The sequence below is a fragment of the Daphnia pulicaria genome, chromosome 1 (assembly GCF_021234035.1).
Source record: "Daphnia pulicaria isolate SC F1-1A chromosome 1, SC_F0-13Bv2, whole genome shotgun sequence".
Lineage (NCBI taxonomy): Eukaryota > Metazoa > Arthropoda > Branchiopoda > Diplostraca > Daphniidae > Daphnia > Daphnia pulicaria.
In genome coordinates this window covers 8,010,295-8,028,948 of record NC_060913.1, presented here as the reverse complement: position 1 = coordinate 8,028,948, position 18,654 = coordinate 8,010,295, and the positions used below count along the sequence as shown (strand labels likewise).

The following is an 18,654-nucleotide window of genomic DNA, read 5'->3' as shown; positions in this document are numbered from 1 at the left end:
GAATTCAAACAGCACAGTGGAAATTCGCTCCTACAACGGCGGGAAAACCGAGCTGACACACGTCAATCGTCTTAAAGCATTGACGGAAAGTATGGTCTGGCGAGACGAAGAGTGTGTCGATTTTGACGACTTAAGAGAAATTGAACTAAGAGTAACAAGACCGGGAGAAGAGGAATCGGAAGAAGAAGAAACGGAAGAAGAAGAAACGGAAGAAGAATCAGAAGAAGAAGAATCGGAAAAAGAAGATGAAGAAGAAGACAAAGAGATGGGAAATAACGATGAAATCAGTAATGAAAGTAACGAAAAAATAACGGACTTAAATAAAAAAAGACAGAGCGATGTCGCAGGTCAAGAACCAGAAACTTTTATTGATGGCAATACTCTTGAAGAAAGAGAAAGGCCAAATCAAAACCAGTTCAAGCAAAAAGCAATAAAAACCGCGGAAATTGGAACTCAACCGTGTGTCGCTCAACACGAATTAGAGCAAAATAATAAACCTGAACTCAACCAGGAAGAGAAAAGGTCAAAAAGAGTGACACGCCGTCCTGATAGGTTCAAAGACTTCTTGATGGACGAGTAAACTTTCTACTTTTTATAAAAATAACGCTTCGAAAAAGAGGCGTCCCTCCCCAGAAAAACAACTATATAAGGCGACTAAAACAATCGAGTAGCCAGTCGACAATTGTCAACCAGCATACTATCATTTAAATCAAAGTTAGAATGACTTGCTTCATGTGGGAAAAGTGTCCGGTGTGTATCGAAGGACAGAAGAAGGAAGACGACTTCCATTGTCGGCAGATTGCAAAGAGGGTCTTCTATTCCTTCCAAAACGAAGAAGAAGAAGAAGAACAAGAAAAAGAAGAACGAAACCTCTTCATTTGTGACCGTTGCCACTCCCGGGTAGTGCAGGGAGCGGTGGAGTTAACGAAGAAAAGGGACGCCGGCAAAACTGAATTTGTCGGGTCACTATTCTTCAAGGACGGATCCTTGGACACACACAAGTACAACGAAGCCCGAGACCAGTTCAGCAAAGAAAGAGAGATCCAGACAGGCGGGTACCTAGTGGAAATCCCGCAAGATCTGTCAGCAGAAGACTGCAAGAATCCATACATTCGGGAGTTTTATACACGACACCCCCTGGCATCGAACATCACCATCCGGCCGGGAGAAAGCCACGAACAGGCACTGGCTCGCCAAAACCCGAACCAGAAGGATGGACAAACAATCCAACTGCTACAGAAACTCAAAGGCGCAATATATGGAGAGCACTGGGACACCGCCCGAAAAATATTCAACAAAATCCTCGACGTCGACCCACTACAACGCAGACCACCGCCGCCAACCCAAGAAAAAGGAGAGCCGGAGCCGAAACGTTCGCGACGGGACGAGGCGCCGGGCCCTTCAAACCCTCAGACCGAGGAGTAATTCCATCAAACTTGTTGTTTTTTCTGTTTTTTTTTTATTATTGCCAATCGCATCTATTTTTCTTTTGAGGTAAAAACAATAAAAGGAGAAAACAAAAATAAATGTTGGAATTTGATCAGGAGAAGAAGTAAAGAGAGAGCTAAAAAAAAAATCGAAAAGGAAGAAAGAACGAATAAATAAAGAGAAATTTATGAGCTTATTAAAATAAGCGTCTCTGACAACAAGCCAGAGGCAAGGGAAGAATTTGAGTAGCGTCAAAATTTTTTTAACTGTCAGAATCGACCTCCTTGCAATTTACTTTTTTCCGTTTTTTACTCCTTTCCACTCGCTTCGCCACTAATTACCCCTTCACTTTTTTCCGCGCTTTCCGCAGCAGTGGAAATGCGTTATATTACTACGTAGTGGCTATTCTAAGAAATGTGGAAACACGTGATCAAGAGCCATGGGCCTCGCTCGTTCTAGGAAGAGCGAAAGTGATGGATACATCACAAGATCTCAACGGGGCTGGAAATTATTTTTATCCAAAGAACTAATAAAAATGAAAATGGAGGATTGTCAATGAATGTCAATGAACTAAAACGATTTATTTTAATCAATCGCCATATTACAAGTCCGAGGCGAAGAATTTTTTTTTACTTTCAAAATTCCTATTTTTGATTTTTTTAACATACGCCATCTGACGACAAGTCAGAGGCGAAGAAAATTTTTTTTACTTTCAAATTCAATTTTTATTTTTTAACATGCGCCATCTGACGACAAGTCAGAGGCGAAGAAAATTTTTTTTTACTTTCAATTTCAATTTTTATTTTTTAACATGCGCCATCTGACGACAAGTCAGAGGCGAAGAAAATTTTTTTTTACTTTCAATCTCTATTTTTATTGTTAACATACGCCATCTGACGACAAGTCAGAGGCGAAGAAAATTTTTTGTAAACAAACTTTCAATTTTTATTTCTTTCCCACATGCGCCATCTGACGACAAGTCAGAGGCGAAGAAAGATTTTTATCAACTATAAATTTTTATTTTTTATCCCTACAAACGCAATCTGATGACAAATCAGAGGCGAGGAAAGTTTTGTAATAAACTTCCAATTTTTAAATTTTTTCAAAAGAGCAACAAATACCATCTGACGACAAGTCAGAGGCAATGAAAGCTTTATTCAAATTTTCAAAACAAAGAAACGAAAAACAAGCTTAATTTTACAAAGTAGAAATCCTTTTCGACACTGGGAAGGACGGCAAACTGACGAACACGGCGTCAGAACTTAAACTACAATATCGCTGGTTCACTCACATCCCCACTCGGAGCGTGAGTGGAGTAACCAGAGTCCGATCCCCTCAAGGTCTCCACCAAAAGGTTTCTGGGTTAACTTCCGCAGAAGCCCGCGACACAAGAACGGATCAGAGGCACTGGCCTTGCCACTCGCTCACGAAGGGGAGAGAGATCACCTTGGATCTGAGCTTACGAGCTGATATATTTAGGGACCAAGCCTTTTATCGGTTAATGCTTATAACCAGACCGGACGGGGTGGAATCTCTACCACACACTTCCTGCATTGAAAAATTTAAAATAATAACTCGCAACTTACGGCCAACAGGGTAAACACTGTTGATAAATCCAATACCTCAAGGTAAACAAACTACCTACAGAAAGAGAAAGGAACAAAAAACAAATTAAGGAACTGAATACAAGCTTAAGTGAAAAAATAGTCAAAAGAAACTCCTGAAAGAGATAAATTCAAAAGCGGTGGAAAGAAAAACAAACAAAAATGATGAAACTATAAAATGAGAAAGTAAACACAAATTCACAACACGATCAACAGATCAGTGGCAGACGACGTCTTGAAACATTAAAAAATGAAGCTCGGCCTACCAGATAACAATAATACGTGCCTAAATCCGTTTTTCGTGAATATCTCACGAACGACTGGAAATACGGCCAAAATAATGGAAAACTCGCCCAAAAGGGTTCCGTTTTTCGATTTTGAACGGGATAAAACCTGTTTCGTCCAGAACGTATGACGCGTTCAGAAGAAAAAAACTATTTTTTGAAATTTCTCCATTATCTCGTTGCTTATGTTAAAACGCGATTTTCGCGAAACAATTTTGTGTACTAGGAAAATTGTGAAAATTACTACACACGCTCAATTATCATTCCCGAACAGAACAAACATTGTCTGGTTCGAATGAGAGTGTGCGTGCGGGAGTTATTAACAAAAAATTCCGAAAAAATTTGAATTTAGCGCGGGTTGAGAGAATAGTAAGCTTGGAAGCCTCTACCCACCACGTACCAATTATACGTGCAGGAATCGGTTTTTCGTGAATATCTCACGAACGACTGAAAATACGGCAAAAATAATGGAAAACTCGCCCAAAGGGTTCGATTTTACGTTTCTGAACGGGACGAACTCGGTTTGGTCCAGATCGTATGACGCGTTCGGAAGAAAAAACGATTTTTTGAAATTTCCCTTGTATCTCATTGCTTATGTTAAAACGCGATTTTCGCGAAACAATTTTGTGTGCTAGGAAAATTGTGAAAATTTCTGCACTCACTCAATTATCATTCCCGAACAGAACAAACATTGTCTCGTGCAGATAAGAGAGTGCGTGCGGGAGTTTTTTACAAAAATTCCGAAATATTTGAATTTAGCGCTGGTCGGAAAAAGGAAGGCTCTAAGGCTCCTCCCACCACTGCGACACATATGTTATAGCGGAGAAATCTGTTTCTCGTGAATAACTCACGAACGGCTAAACGCATCGAGGAAACAAAAGAAAAAACCATTCTTGGATTTCATTTTTTTGTTATCCCGAACGAAATACAAGTTATTTCGTTCAGATCGAGCGGAACGTTCGCTACTGAGCAGCCATTTTTTACTATTAATTAATTATTTTCCAATATAATGCGACCGATCAATAAGTTATTGACGGAGTACAGTTAACTATAAAAATGCATGACATAATGTATCACCGTTCGAAAAATTCAATTTGTCCTCTTTCCTCTCTCCAGTATATTTTTAATAGTACTCTTCACCTGTCTACATATGGCAGTGGCGATGAACGTCACGGTATGCGACTGTAGCCAGTCGAAAATGAAGGGATTCCTTGATTTCGGCGACGAGGACTGCCTCATCGGAACGGACGACCCATCCCCCCCAAAACCTGTCGTGTATACCCTCTTATCCCATTTACCTGAAGTTAAACGATTTCCGGGTTTTCAATGTAGCGTTTGGAACACCGTTCGTACGCTACACACTGATTTTTTCGGTTGGGTCCACCGTACCGAAAGCAAATGGCCAGTCAGTGCAACCGTAGAGGCATGCCAAGAAATGAAAGAATTAAGGAAGTGTGATGGCAATACCATGTACCAAAAAGGCCCACATCAATTCGTATTCGAGAAACATCCATGGGTATTTCCTTCATGGTTGCGAACCATTGAAGGTACGATAAGGAATTGTGAAATTAAAGAAGTGGCTCTTGAAACAGAGTGCGACAATTGTACGATCAATTCACCCCTGGGATCACTTCCTGGTCACCTAAACGGCTCAGCCACCATCAATCTCGTAACTTTGGTTTGGGATAATTCCTATAAAGAGCGTAAAGATTGTGAGCTTAAAATAGTAAGAGGAGGTGACGGATACCTATACAAAACTAGTAATCCCATCGTCAAACGTTTACACGACCAAACCAGCCAGACGGATTACCTAGTTAACACCACCATGCTCTCATATTGTGGAAAACGCCAGCTACAAAGCGTAATGGGAATGGATAAAATATTGATCTCCATTAACAATTTTCCTCCGACCGGAGAATTTGAAATCAGTAATGTAACAGCATCACCTGAAATAACGACTAATAAAACAGCAGTAAGAAACGAGACACAAGTCGCTCCCACGTTGAAAGCCGAAATAGAAGCAGCCGCCCATATCCAATATATCAGGGATATTGCGTTAGAATACGAGAATAGACTTGCACGAGAAATCAGACGTCTACAATGCGAAAATCGGAAAATGAATCATAACAGTGTAATCGTTAGTGCCCAATATAATGGCTGGTTAGCAGCAACTCACCTTAATCTCCCAAGATGTACTAAATTAATCGCTCACGGGGTGCAAGCTTCAGTAATGCAATGTCGTGCGTACAATGTAACATTTGATACCCAATTTACAAAGTGTGGTCCGCAACCGATTTACGAAAATTCCACTATATCAATTGAAGGCTGGGAACTCATACCCTTTTCCGACTGCTACTGGTTTTCTAATTTTGTTAATTTTAATGGGAAAACCCACGCTTACAGAAACGGAGAATGGACTCCGGTGTTTGCCAATATTCCAGTACAAGGCAGACAATTAATTGACACAGAAAAACACGAAGCAGATAATACATTAGCAACCCTCTTACAAATGCATCCAGCATCTCAAAATAGCCCCCTCAGCCATGCGTCAGTAATGGCAGACATTCTGGCCACTATTCACGAGCATCACGCAGAAGATAACTCTCGTGATCTCTTGACTTCTAACGTACTTATTCACCATAGCGATGCCCCCCACGTAGACTTTGTCGCGAAAGTGGGAGGGTGGTTAAAAAGCTTTGGAGCCGTTTCAGGGCTCGGAATGATTTCAGTAATAGCAGTTAGATTCTGCGGCGTCGGGTCCCTCCTTCTCAAAGCCTTCCCAATCATGTCAAAAGTCCTAAAAATGAACTGCTTGAAAAGAACTCAACCCGCCATAACCGCAGCAGCCACACCTGCGCCAGTAATCATCATGCCACTTGCCGATACATATTCATCCCGATCAACAGCCTCAGAACAATCATCAGTACCCCCGCGAAGGAAGAAACCGAGACAACCACGTCAACCACGCCCACAATACGGCCCAGAAGGCGAGGCTTTCATCCCCAGACGACCAAGACCTCAATAAAAATAATCCACATGACATTGTATAATTTTGCAACAGTGCTTCCTTTCATATCATTAGAAATTTTTTTTCTTTACTCTTTGCCCAAATTTTTCATTACATCACATTCTTTCTTCTCTGTTATGTGAAGAGTAAGGTCTAGCTTGTGGAAGATAAGGCCATGCAAAAAGCGAGTCTACATTCAATACCCAATTAAAAGGCTAGAACTACATAATGATTACCAAAAAGAATGCCTGCTATATGGTTCAACTTGGGAGCACGAAACTGACGAAGTCTACAGTCATGGGAAATTGTATCCATGACATCGTGTCCCTAGTCGTAAGCAAGGAATCACATTCAATTGAGGTTCAAAAAATTCGGAAGCCAAGATTAATTGTTGCGGGACGCAACAAAAGAGGAGGGGGAGTGATGTAAGGATTCCGCCAGACTCATAGCAGGTAAAAAAGGGACACTTGACTTTCTAAAGTCACCCTCGCTATTGAAAAGAGTCAAGGCCAAGAGTAACCGACACAAACTAGACCCATAACTTCCGGGACAATTTAAACCTTATGCCTTTCTAAAAATGCCTCTTTGTTCATGAAAAAGCCAAGGTCAAAAGCTGACGCTACTAAAAATGCACCCCATTCTTCAACATTTCAAAATGTAATAAATAGAACTAGCAAGTAAAAAGTCGTAGCAGTCGTTACAGTCAGTCCGGCAGTTCAGTTACGCCAGTTCATCCCGTCTAAACTGTTCTTCCTCTGCACTACTTGATTCTACCCTATCTGAAATTCTCTCACTGACCAGACTCTTCCTTTCATCTTATCTCCACTCTCCTCAACTGTATTTGACCAGACGTACCATCGATTGTCCAGCATTCTCGTATAGTGTAATCATGCGGTAAATACAAGTCTTTAGTAGAATCTTCTTTTATATTTTTATTCTTATGTTAGTAATTTACGCCATCACGCAGCGTAAGTTATTACACCGACGACGTTCAACTTTCACAACAAAAAGAATCTTCCAAGTTATAAGAGAAAAAAAAAATCGGAAATAAAAGTGAACAGTCCATAAAACCCATTAAAAAAGAAAGAAATATTGACCAGTTTGAGTTATCCAATCAATGATAAGGTGATTGCTTCATCCTCTGGAAACTGGGCTCTTTTCTCCGCATTCGGCACGTACCTACGGCCGTCGAATCTCTCAAAATAAACCCAAATTTTATCATGCTTGATGGGAACAGCCGCAGGAAGGAGCTCCAAGGTTTCTTTAAGATAACAAAACAAAAAAAGATATTTAGATGGTTATTTGATATTAAATCTTATTAGTGGTCCAGAAACGCATAATTGGTTACCTTCAGGAACATTTAATTGTAATTGGGGGTTAGATTCATCACTATCAACCATCAAGATATGATAGTGCGGCTGATCTTGGCTTTCTTCGTCTTCTTCGTCCGAATTATTACTATAGGGATAGGGATAGCTTGTCACCTTGGATTTCCATTCATTCGATTTTTGGAACTTCACATTCCAAGACACAATAACGCAAGGCTTCCTAAAGTTAATTTCTCCCCATTTTTTGTAATTGCCGAGGTAATTGCAAATCACAACGAGACCAACTGAAAATTTTAACGAGGACGGCCGATGATGAACAGTTTTCTGAAAAAGACAAAACAATAATGAAAGGGAAAACTTTGCACATTAAACATGTAACCTCACCGCTGCAGCGATTTCAGCTTTTTGTTCGTTGAGCTTACTGATACATTCCCCTAGCATGTTCGATGGACTCCGAGAATATAAGTAACCAATAAAAGGTTTATATTCTGGAGACTGAAAATAATTCTACAATTAAACAACAAGAATTAATCGTATGAATTCGTTTATACAGTACGGTGGATATCATACTTGAAGTAGTTGGATTGCATCGTCTAATTGGATGCCCAAACGGATACAGTGTTCTGCGTAGCACGTGATTATGTTTGGATTTTGGGGCGACATGGAGCACTCCAATCGAACATAGAATGACAAATTGTCTCTCATCCTTTCCAGCCCATATATTTCATCATATCGGTGCCGCCAGCTAAAATACGTTATAACTTCTAGCATTTCAAACAAAACAGAGTCGACTGACGCTGCTGGTCGTTCTCTGAGGGATGGATACAAACTTGACTGGTTTAAATACCCTCCACGAAAGACGTCAATATAAATACTATCGTCCTCTGACCTAACGAAAGGAAACCAAAGAATCTTACAATGTTAAACTGTATAGCAATAGTTTATGCTGTTATCCGGCTGAATCCTTCCATCTAAGAAGAAGAAGAGGACGGTTCATAATCATGAAATCCGGGAGATTATTTTCGTATTCTCTATTATTCTGGTTACAATAAACCGCCTCACAAAGAATGCCCATTTTCCAAGCCACTTCCTGATAGATGGCACACAAAACTGCTGGACAACCTTCCTTTCTTTCAAACGCCTTCGAAGTATGGAGAACGAACGAAAAATATAAATAAATAAAATTAGACCTTGATCAGCATTGCATTTTAGCCAAATTGATAAAGTTGCAAGGCATACCTGTTGAAAATTACTATAGAGTCTGCGATCAGTATAAAAATTTGGAAATTTTTTAAAACCCAATTCATTGAACATAACTTGGTTTATGGAATCCAAAATTTTAAGATTTTTCTTCTTTGGATCATCAGTGCTAGCACATGATACTTTTCCCACTTCCAATTCCAGCAGTTGTTTCACTCTATTAGTTATTTTTTCAATGGAGCTTTCCAGGTTTTTCAAACAAGTTTGTCCTTTTCCATGTCCCAATGTTGACCACTGTGATATAAGTGCAACTCCCTCAAACAGAGACTTTTGAGATTCTGGTTGGGCCATAAAATCTCTCCACTTTTTGTCAAGTATAGAGATCCTCACTTTGACTAATGCATCTCTGGCATAGTGAAGTGTGGTTTTATTTTCTCTTCTAAAGAAAATCAAATGTTGGTTATGTTTAAATTTCTACATGAATTAATTGATAGTCACATTTTCTTGTCATAGATGATTTCTTCAAGTTCATTCTGCACATATTCAGGAATGGGAATGGGATATGACTCCGCAATCAACTCATTGATCACAATGAGGGGAGATTGACCCAATGGATAAGCTACAGAGGACATGTTTTGAACAGCTTTTTGGACTTCTTTTGCTTTCTTCAATCTCATAGTTGTCCACTCAAACCAACTCCAAACATACCCATTGGGAGTCTGCGAAAGAAAATTGCCCCACCTGTGCAACAGTTACAGTTTTAATTGTAAAAAGAAAGCAAAAACATTAATAGTTTATAACCTTTGAATGAATTTGAGCCTCCATAGCTCATCTGATTCTCGAATAATATTGTATAAAGGCCGACAGGAAACCATAAGACTTTGCAAGTCAGATATGGAAATAGTATCCAGTGAAAAGATGTACCATATTAAAACTTCGTTAGGCAGAGAAAGAAGACTCATTTTTTTTATCTGAATCTATTTTCGACCTAAAATACACAATGTCTGTTTTTAAAATGTGTACGTTCAAATTTCAAAGTACGAAACGGACGAACGTTCGCTCGGTTTAGAAATTTAACTACTGATTTGGATTTAGAAAAATCATCGCCAGGGTGCCAAATCTTCAAAAACAAATACTAGATCAAAAAATTAAATTGAATAAACAAATGAAAAACCGCAAAAACAGGCAAAAACTAAAAAAATGTTCGCGAAATGGGGTAAAATAAAAAAAAATATTTAAAAAATAGCATGACTCTTCCATGGTATTGGAATTTCGAAGTTTGGACTTTGGAACTTGTTTGGAACTAGGAGTAGGATGGAAATGGAATGTTTAGAACAATTTGGTGGAAAGTTGTGAGTAGGGCTAGAATTAATTCGAATCAATTTGAATTCAATTCAACTTGAATTGAGGTGACGACGTCGTCACCCTATCTTTACAGATATAGGATAGGACTCCATAAATTAGACATTACAACATTGGTTTACTAGGGTTCTGCTTATGAAGTTTTCAATTGAGCATCAAAACAAAATGCTACACGGCAGAATTTTATCACATGTCGTAAAGAGTCAATTGGCTTTTCTTCGGTCGGTAGGCCTCCCTCGCCAAACACTTGTCGATCGGCTTCAAATACCGCTGGGTAATTTGAGAATAGAGTCTCGTTTCACGCATCGTTTGGAGCCTGTTAAAGTGTCGGATCGGTGAGAAATTTGTCTTAATTCCTTCAAAATGACGTAATGTACCCTCTATTAATTGTGGATAAATGAGGAAAGTTTTTAGCGACGCCGAAACTCCAAACTTGTGAATAATCCAATTCTTTTCCAAATGTCAATTTGCATTCGCCGCGATGTTCCGCCATTCTCTTGTACACCAGCAACTCCCCAAGTCTCTTGACCTGATGAAAGCCAATCAAAAAGATGTGAAACCCATTCTGTCAATTTCTTTTTGGTTTTTTCCCGTGACATAATAATAAAAGACGTAATGTTACAGAAATATCTTATTACAGCAGTTGGAGAGTTTTTTTGTATTTCGACGGAGTCAGTTTCACACAAGTCTCTACCTGATGCAGTAGCTTTTCCAGACTAATCACGACACTTACGGTGCAACTTGGATGGCGACTTGCGCGGCCGTGAATAATTCAGCGCATTATTTCTGGTGGTGGTGCAATAATCTTTGTCCTCCATAAGACCCAACAGTCGGAAATAACAGTGTCATTCCGCTTCAGCACTCGGCTGAAAACCACCAAACTTCTAGCTGTATACTGCGTAGGCGCTTTCGTACAAAATTAAGAACAAAATAAAAATTAGATTTCGAGAGAAAAACATAACAGATGAAAACTGGTTTGTTGTTTTGTTTGATTCCTATCGCAATTTACAGCAGTTGTTAGTTCTATTATGACTCAGCAACCTCGTGACGTGGCGACATGTCAGTTTCACGTCATCCCTCATCAACACTTTGACTTAGTTATGCGTGCGTGAAGTTAAAGGGTCCAATCAGTTCGCGAATAAAACCGAACATCACGAAACGCGATGGCGACCAGCGTGCCAAAAAAACAAATAACCCATCCATCCACCTTATACTTGGTAAACCTGTCAGATGTACGTATGTGTCTTTTTTAAATATTTATGCTATCGCGAACATCAGACATCCGCGCCGAAACAGAAATGTCAGACATATCCTGGTGAATAAAGGGACTCATCTTATTGGCGCGATTTTTAAATTCAACTTGTTGAATAATAGTTGAAGTTCCATTTCTTTTGAATCAACAGAATTTACTGATGAACTTCATAAATACGACGAATACTACGAGTTTGGTATTTGTGACAGACAGACGAGGTAATTTAACATTAGGCTAATGTTCTGATTCTCGTATTATATTGCTGTCGATTGTCGAAATTGTATTTGTAATCTTGCTTTTAGAAATCTTCATCGTCACTTACAATTTTATCGTGATTTTGTGTCTTGTGTATTTTTGTTTACCCCACGTTAATTTGATACGAAATGTCTCTGGTTATGTTATCTGTATAGAATGTGCAGCAGTCGAAACGCTATCGTTTCACGCAATCTTTCGTTTATTTGCATTTTTTTTTTAATTCAGAACAACAACACATTATGTAACAAAGGCTTTGATTTTTTTTAAATATAAAATAAAAGGTTTGAAACATTCCTTTGCCTCAAAATGAAAATGCTCCTCGCAAATACAGTTATAATAATTACTTGTCGTTTAACAAACCAATTTCAATGTTGGGCCATTTGATAAGTTCAACATCGAGATGCCTTGAAATTTTGGATTAACTGACACCGGCAAAGAAAAGAAAAAACTGCGTAAGGTCAAATACCTGAATCCTTCAATAAGCTGTTGATCCTGGACAGCAATAACGATTGAGTACTTCCGCCGGATCAGCTTCAACGCTTCAACGGATTAATAATGGATTTAAATCTTACTACAGGAAGGAGATTCCGCTAGAGTAAGAAAACAACTGGAAGAGAAATACAAATGTTCAAACAAGGCGGTGATTGACCAATATTCTTCATCGGAAATTCTTATTTCAATACAAGGCAACTCGAGTATACTCTTACAGATCCAATAAAAAGCCGAAGACTGATATTAACGGCAATGCCTCAAATAATTTATCATTTTTGCAGATGGCTTTTAATACATGCGAAAAATAAAATTTAAGTAAATAAAACCCTCGACTAATGTGTTATTAGGTTAGTGATACAGTGATAAAGTAGGAATGGGATATTGTTTAAAAAGAATTTGGAAAATTTTCGACCCAAAGTTAAATAGATTTAAAAAACTGGGCCAAATCGGTCATGAATTATTGCAATAAGTGTCGGAAAAGAAGAACTATTGCGCAAATTATCCATAAAATATAAACATGATCGACGATCGAACATTATATACTTCAAAAAATAATTTAGATGACATTCCTTAAAAAACCAAGGGAAGAGGAGCCGTTTGGCGATCGCAGCTCACATGGACAAGGTTTTGGCAGCAAATGTATGGGGGATTCCGACAAGATAATCCACGATGGATTATCCCAATCGAGAAATCGATCATCTCGTCAAACAGAACGCCACTCCGCACCATTACATAACCCAAGTCATAATCTCCTAATCCTCTGCCGCCACAGTTTGAAAGAAAAGGATAATCCTGCCACGCGCGGATGTGGCGGCAGGAAGTGTTTGCCAGGATTTTCTACTCGATCGACCAATAGAGAAGGAGGTCAAACTGTCTAAAAAAATGTTTCCTCAATAAAAAAGAAATCGAAAAGGTGGAAATTTCGCATTCTGACTTTGGACTTTGTTCACTCCACATCTTTCTCAAAGGTCAGTTTTCTGTTCGTGCCTGTTCCTAGTTCTGAGTTACGATTTAATATTGAAGTGCTAAAGTAGTTACAATTAACTTAACTATGTATACTTATGGTAATTATACTTTGTCTAATCTTATTCTTGATACGTAATGACATGATTTGATCTAACTTTGTTTTACTTGCAGATTGTTATCCAGTTGTTTCCACTTCGAAATCTTCTTCCGGATCAGGACGTCAGCGCCACTTTTACGACGAGGTCCAGCTGGAGCTACTGGAAGCAGAGTTCTCCACAGATCCATTTCCCAATCGAGAAGGTCGTCGCCGCATTGCCCAGTTGATTGGCGTCTCTGAGAAATCGATTATGGTATGACATTTTCATTTTTACTTTTTAATTCAGTTACCTGAAATTAATTTGTTTTCTTGATTGCATCAGTGGTGGTTTCAGAATCGCCGTCGACGAGCCCGCCAACTTGGATCTTCAAGAACCGCAACTTCAACTCGCAAAACAAATCGCCAACATCGTCGATCACCGCCTTACGTTTCTCGTCAACGTCAGCAAGGTAAGTCTCTATTGGATTAAAAAGAATTATGGAATTGATTTAACTTTCGTCTGTTGTTTTAAATTTGCAGATACTTACGACTCCGCTCAAGTCCTTCCAACTCCTGGATTCTATTCTCATCCACCGGTAGTTCCAGCCACCGTGGAACCAATCAACTACTCGACGTCCGAAACGTCATCGTCCTCTCCACTTCAATCCGAATGGCTTCCTTCCAGCTGTCCACAAGACGTCGTTAGTCCCCAGTCCAACTACAATAATTCGGACGGAACGCATCAGCAACCTCAGCAACCTCAGCAACAAGACTATTCCTCCTATTACTGGAACAACTGGGAATACTCTCCTCCTTTCTATCCAACTTCTTTGACAAATTCGACTTTTTACTCCAACACGGTTTCCGATCCGTATTCTTCGTCTTACAGTTATTATTCACCTGAAACAACAAATCCGTATTATTATCAGTCCTGTATGTAAATTTGTTATTTAACACATGATTGACAATCAAATAAATCACGTAACATATCTTACAAAGCTTTTTACCTTGTTGAATGTTGGTTGAGACACAAATGAATTCCAAGTGGTGATCGGTTTTGCCTTGGTTTTCATCAAATTTACTTAATAAGTGAATGCTGTACATTCCCGATCGATCAAAATACGTTAGTAAATTTTTTGTTTATATTTATTCCAAGCAAAGATTCATACTTTCATTGCCATAATTAATCGAATAGTTAATTTTTCAAGCGGCCTCGGCAAAATAAACCCAAAGTCTACCGTCTCGAGAATGAACCGATATCAAAATAAATATACTAAGCGATTCAAATTTCCCGCTTTAAAAAGATTCTATTAAAATTAAGCCCTCCCCCACTCACTCCCCCCGTAATAAACTAAAATTATTTAAACTGTTGAGTACACCGCCAGAAATCCTGGAAATGTGACGTCATCGTCCGATGTAAATCTGACGAGTAATTCATTCGACGAGGAGATGACGGTGAAAGGCGTTTTGGGCAAACCAGATTTCGCAAGAAGCAGCTGGGAATCCACTGCAGACCCGTCGTACACCTATAAGTAAACGGCGAAACCGTCCTAATTATTAAATTTGTTTCATTATAAAACACAGGATAGCTCACGTACAGAGACAAAGTCGAATTTCTCTTGGGTTTTAAAGAAGGCAAATAAAAGTCGAACTTTTGTGCCCGGTTCAGTAACGATGTTCCAGCGGTAATCGTGCGAGTTCGGGTATGATGCTGGATAGTTGGGACTCTCAATTGTCCCTGAGGATCCCACAAGATTCTCTTGGCGCACCTTTATCTATATTTATATCAGGTCAGTGAAAAAGAATAAAATTAGACTCGAAATGAAACATATCTTTCATGAGCAGCAGATATCTATCTAGGCTTCCTTACAGTGGCGACATTCCAGTAGGATATACTACTGTTTGCTGATAGTGTCGGCCGCGTAAATCTGATCATCATTTTCTGACTAATCGAATACAAGATTTCACTAGTCGAATGGTTAGAAGATGAAACTTTTCCGTCGTACAACACCTGCCCTGTCGAGTTCCAACCGTCATATACCTTTTACCCGCATGCGGGTTGCACAAAAACAATAGGTGAAGTAATAATATAGCTTCATAATTGATCAAACAAAATTAGAAAAGGATACTCACTGTCATAAGGTGTTCTTGTTTATCATTGTCAGTGACATTATAATTGCGGTTTCTTTTTAAAAAGATTACATAATCGTTTTTGCCAGCTTCCACAAACCAGATGCATTCGGTGACGTTGTCGATGTCAGAAAGATTATTTGGCGAGAAAACGACACCTTCATCGTAGATGTAGCCTCCGCATCCTAACACAAAACATTGAAGTGAAAACAAATAAAGTAATGAAAAAGAAAACCATTTGAACCTGGAAAGAACTGCTCCAGTTTCACGGGCACCATGTCCATCTAAGCAAGACAACACAAATTTGAAACAGTCAGATGATTAAATAACGTGACGAGTCTCATGATACTTACACTTGTATAATCGATATTAATCGAAAACTTTCTAGAACAATCAACTTCTGGGAACTCTACGTACAAATTATTAGAAGATGATCGGATAGACAGAGGTTTTGTAGATCCGTTATTATGAGACAAAAGTAAAGGACTCGTCAAGTAAGGCCCGTCATAAATCTGTGCAAAAACTTTTCCTATGAATGGCTTCCGACGTCGAAAAATGATGAATCTTTATTTAAACATGTACAATTAATTACCTTTAACGGTTGGTTTCTTTCGTTTCTATAGCTGTTAAAACTGAGCCAAATTGTGTGATTGGTTGGCACCGATACCAAGACAATTTTTTTGGAGATAAATTGGACATTACGATGACACATTTGCGAAGTAAAATGCCCAGAATAGTTTGTCATCTGTCTACAATTCTCTTCCTGATTGGGAAAATCTACAATTTCTCAAGACAAGAACAAACGTTAGATGTTGAAGAAAAGAGAAAATGCTAAAAGAAGTGAATTTTAAAGAAAAGAACCATGTAGAGTTATTGGTACCACAGTCATTTTCGTCGGAACCGTCAAAACAATCGTACACTCTATCGCATACATTGGAATAGGGGATGCACTGGCGACCACATCGGAATTCGCAATCCTACATCATAATCAAAGTGCTCAGGGGTCAGTACAACAAAGCTTTATAAATCAGATACTAAAAATAATTTTTTGGAAATATAGGTGTTGGCATACTTCATTCTTATGACAATGCTGTTCATCATTTACCGATCTACAGTCATGAGCTCCATCACAAATCCAACCATATGGTTTGCAATCGTCATCGCAGTAGAAATAACCGCTCGGACAAGCATATTGATTTTTTTGCGGATATAACTGGGTGAATACTAAAAATATAACGAAATATGTAAATAAAAAAAAAATGGTTAATGATTAGGCTAAAATGTATAGTTTCGTAATAACATCGGTACCTCGCTCTTCCGTGAAAGTCTCCCATAGAGACGATGCTCTGGTCCAGGTGTTGGAGTACTCTGATTTAATTTCGATTTTGTATTTTCGGCATGGGTCCAACGGCACCCATTCAACAGGACAATAAGTTTGATTTTCTGGAAGTGACAGCGAGAATACGTTGGTTTCCTCTGGCGGTTGTTTGAGACAATTTCGTGGAATCTGTAGCGACATGGTCGCATTACCAGCGTTTTCCATACCGTCCTAATATAAGAACCAAAGTAATAACATGTAGAAAAAGAAAAGAAGATTTTAGTTCAAGGTTACTGGAAATATCTTTAAATAGAGCGAAGTCAGCTGATGTGTACACCCAGAATTATCTTTCCATTTTAGAGTAAATAAGCTAGAATTGGATCCAACACTTATTAACGATTCCAAGCTTTTTGTCGAGTTATCGTTCTGCAAGAAAAACAAACAAACAATTTAATTACTAATTTAGTTGCTGAAATATTAAAATCATCTTGTTTACTTAACTGCAGGTGGGATAACGATTTCGGTAAATATTGCTTTGCCTTTGAGCGATTGATAATTTGGCACAACTTCGATTGTATAAACCCGACACTGAATGAGAAATTCTTTCAGTTCGAAATGGCAAGTTTTCCCGCTTAATTTCGACGCAGACGAGGGAAGGGCGATGGAGAATGTGGCGTTTGCCCTTTTTTTTAAACATTTCTGGGGAATAGCCAAATAGTTTTCTCCCGTAGACGGCTGCTTCTGGCTCGAATCGTAAACCCGAATCCAAACTCCAGAACTGAATTTGATGCAATCAATTGAACGTGGGGTCCACTCGATTTGGAGCAAGTTGTTCTCGCCTAACGTAGCTTCGATTTTCCCAGACGGATTTATTCCATCATTTTCTGTATTGAAAACAATAAGACTTATCGCGGTCTCTGTCGCCATGTAAAATTAAATTAGAACACTACGACGAAATAGGAAATACCCGATCGATTGATGTCTAGTTGGTTGGCCAAGGAACATTTGACTGCTCCCCTCAAATGGAGTATGGCATTTTGGTTTTGTTTCTGATCGACTTCAACTATTATTATAATAAAATTCAAAGTGCCTAGGGTTACTATATGAATACTAACTAAATAGAAGCTTAAGCTCGTTTACCGGGTCGGACAGTCGAGTTCTTGAACGAATCAAGCGAAGCAGACAGTGCCAGAATTTCAGTCAATTCTTCCTCTGTTTTCTTATTTGCGACGATGGAAATTAAACCTCGCACGACCGTCTCTAATTTTTCCAGGCGTTCCCGCAGTAGCCCACACTCTGCTAAGTCGCATTCCGGATTATTCGCCCAAACATTACTGGTGCAGCTGATCACAAGGATCCCTAAAATCATCTCAAAATACCATCCCATGATTAATCACTTCAACAACTTGTCAAGTAACAATTGACTAAAGTAGGTACTATTCCATCTCGCCAGAAAGCAAATTAGAATGTTACACTGTCCTTGTCAAACTGACGACAATCTGTAGTCCACACATTTGCATTGAAAGCTGATTCCCTAGTACTCGTGCAGCTACAGATAGCAGCATCTGTCTACCAAGCTAATTCTTATCAGAAACGAGTAGGAATTGAATAACAGCATTTTGAGCTTCCCAAGTTCCCAAAAGGGTAAATGAAGCGCCTAGCGATTCAAGCGTAAATAATATCCCCGTCGTTATAGTAGCTCCCTTTTCATGGCAAGCGTCTGCATTTTGTTTACTTTTCTCAGCCGATCGACCTGGTTGGAACAAGATATCTTGGCTCATATTTCTGACTATAAAAACGCAAGAAAAATTTTATAGCCCAGCAAAAACCAAAAAGAATTTGAGAACAAAATGTGCTTGATATGAAAAATTAAAAAAAAATGAAACCCAATCATGCAATCAAAAACAAACGCGCAGTTCCGGTCAAAACAAGCTCATGCGGATGACGAGGGT

The 18,654-nt window shown here is 39.0% G+C and overlaps 2 protein-coding genes and 1 long non-coding RNA gene across 3 annotated transcripts; all 3 read right to left on the bottom strand.

Annotated features, from left to right (window-relative positions):
• Positions 1 to 7,310: 7,310 nt before the first annotated feature.
• LOC124346094 (F-box only protein 21-like) lies at positions 7,311 to 10,322 on the bottom strand. The gene is made up of 8 exons (XM_046798353.1): positions 9,653 to 10,322; positions 9,350 to 9,592; positions 8,891 to 9,290; positions 8,605 to 8,792; positions 8,222 to 8,540; positions 8,036 to 8,158; positions 7,672 to 7,975; positions 7,311 to 7,584 (listed from the first exon to the last, which is right to left on the bottom strand). The coding sequence occupies exons 1-8, from the start codon at positions 9,811 to 9,813 to the stop codon at positions 7,430 to 7,432; spliced, it is 1,893 nt and encodes a 630-aa protein (XP_046654309.1). The 5' UTR covers positions 9,814 to 10,322; the 3' UTR covers positions 7,311 to 7,429.
• Positions 10,323 to 11,910: 1,588 nt separating this feature from the next.
• On the bottom strand, positions 11,911 to 13,861 carry LOC124350763. The gene is made up of 4 exons (XR_006921107.1): positions 13,803 to 13,861; positions 13,566 to 13,732; positions 13,344 to 13,511; positions 11,911 to 12,327 (listed from the first exon to the last, which is right to left on the bottom strand). It is a non-coding gene; the product is annotated as an uncharacterized LOC124350763 (long non-coding RNA).
• Positions 13,862 to 14,553: 692 nt separating this feature from the next.
• On the bottom strand, positions 14,554 to 18,214 carry LOC124345202. The gene is made up of 14 exons (XM_046798284.1): positions 17,843 to 18,214; positions 17,670 to 17,765; positions 17,204 to 17,586; positions 16,997 to 17,128; positions 16,693 to 16,933; positions 16,457 to 16,608; positions 16,265 to 16,361; positions 15,977 to 16,161; positions 15,738 to 15,896; positions 15,629 to 15,668; positions 15,388 to 15,569; positions 15,125 to 15,295; positions 14,853 to 15,029; positions 14,554 to 14,780 (listed from the first exon to the last, which is right to left on the bottom strand). Exons 1-14 carry the CDS (start codon positions 18,087 to 18,089, stop codon positions 14,616 to 14,618), a joined length of 2,427 nt encoding a protein of 808 aa, XP_046654240.1. The 5' UTR covers positions 18,090 to 18,214; the 3' UTR covers positions 14,554 to 14,615.
• Between the last annotated feature and the right edge of the window lie 440 nt (positions 18,215 to 18,654).

Excerpts from the sequence above, each read along its gene's own strand:
- LOC124345202 (XM_046798284.1), bottom strand. The coding sequence starts at position 18,089 with ATGGGATGGTATTTTGAGATGATTTTAGGGATCCTTGTGATCAGCTGC. Across the intron at positions 15,669-15,737 it reads TTAATATCGATTATACAAGT|ATGGACATGGTGCCCGTGAA; the intron begins GTAAGTATCATG and ends TGTCTTGCTTAG. Across the intron at positions 14,781-14,852 it reads AGAAATTCGACTTTGTCTCT|GTGTACGACGGGTCTGCAGT; the intron begins GTACGTGAGCTA and ends GTTTACTTATAG.
- LOC124346094 (XM_046798353.1), bottom strand. The coding sequence starts at position 9,813 with ATGAGTCTTCTTTCTCTGCCTAACGAAGTTTTAATATGGTACATCTTT. Across the intron at positions 9,593-9,652 it reads AGGCTCAAATTCATTCAAAG|GTGGGGCAATTTTCTTTCGC; the intron begins GTTATAAACTAT and ends ACTGTTGCACAG. Across the intron at positions 7,976-8,035 it reads AAGCTGAAATCGCTGCAGCG|AAAACTGTTCATCATCGGCC; the intron begins GTGAGGTTACAT and ends TGTCTTTTTCAG.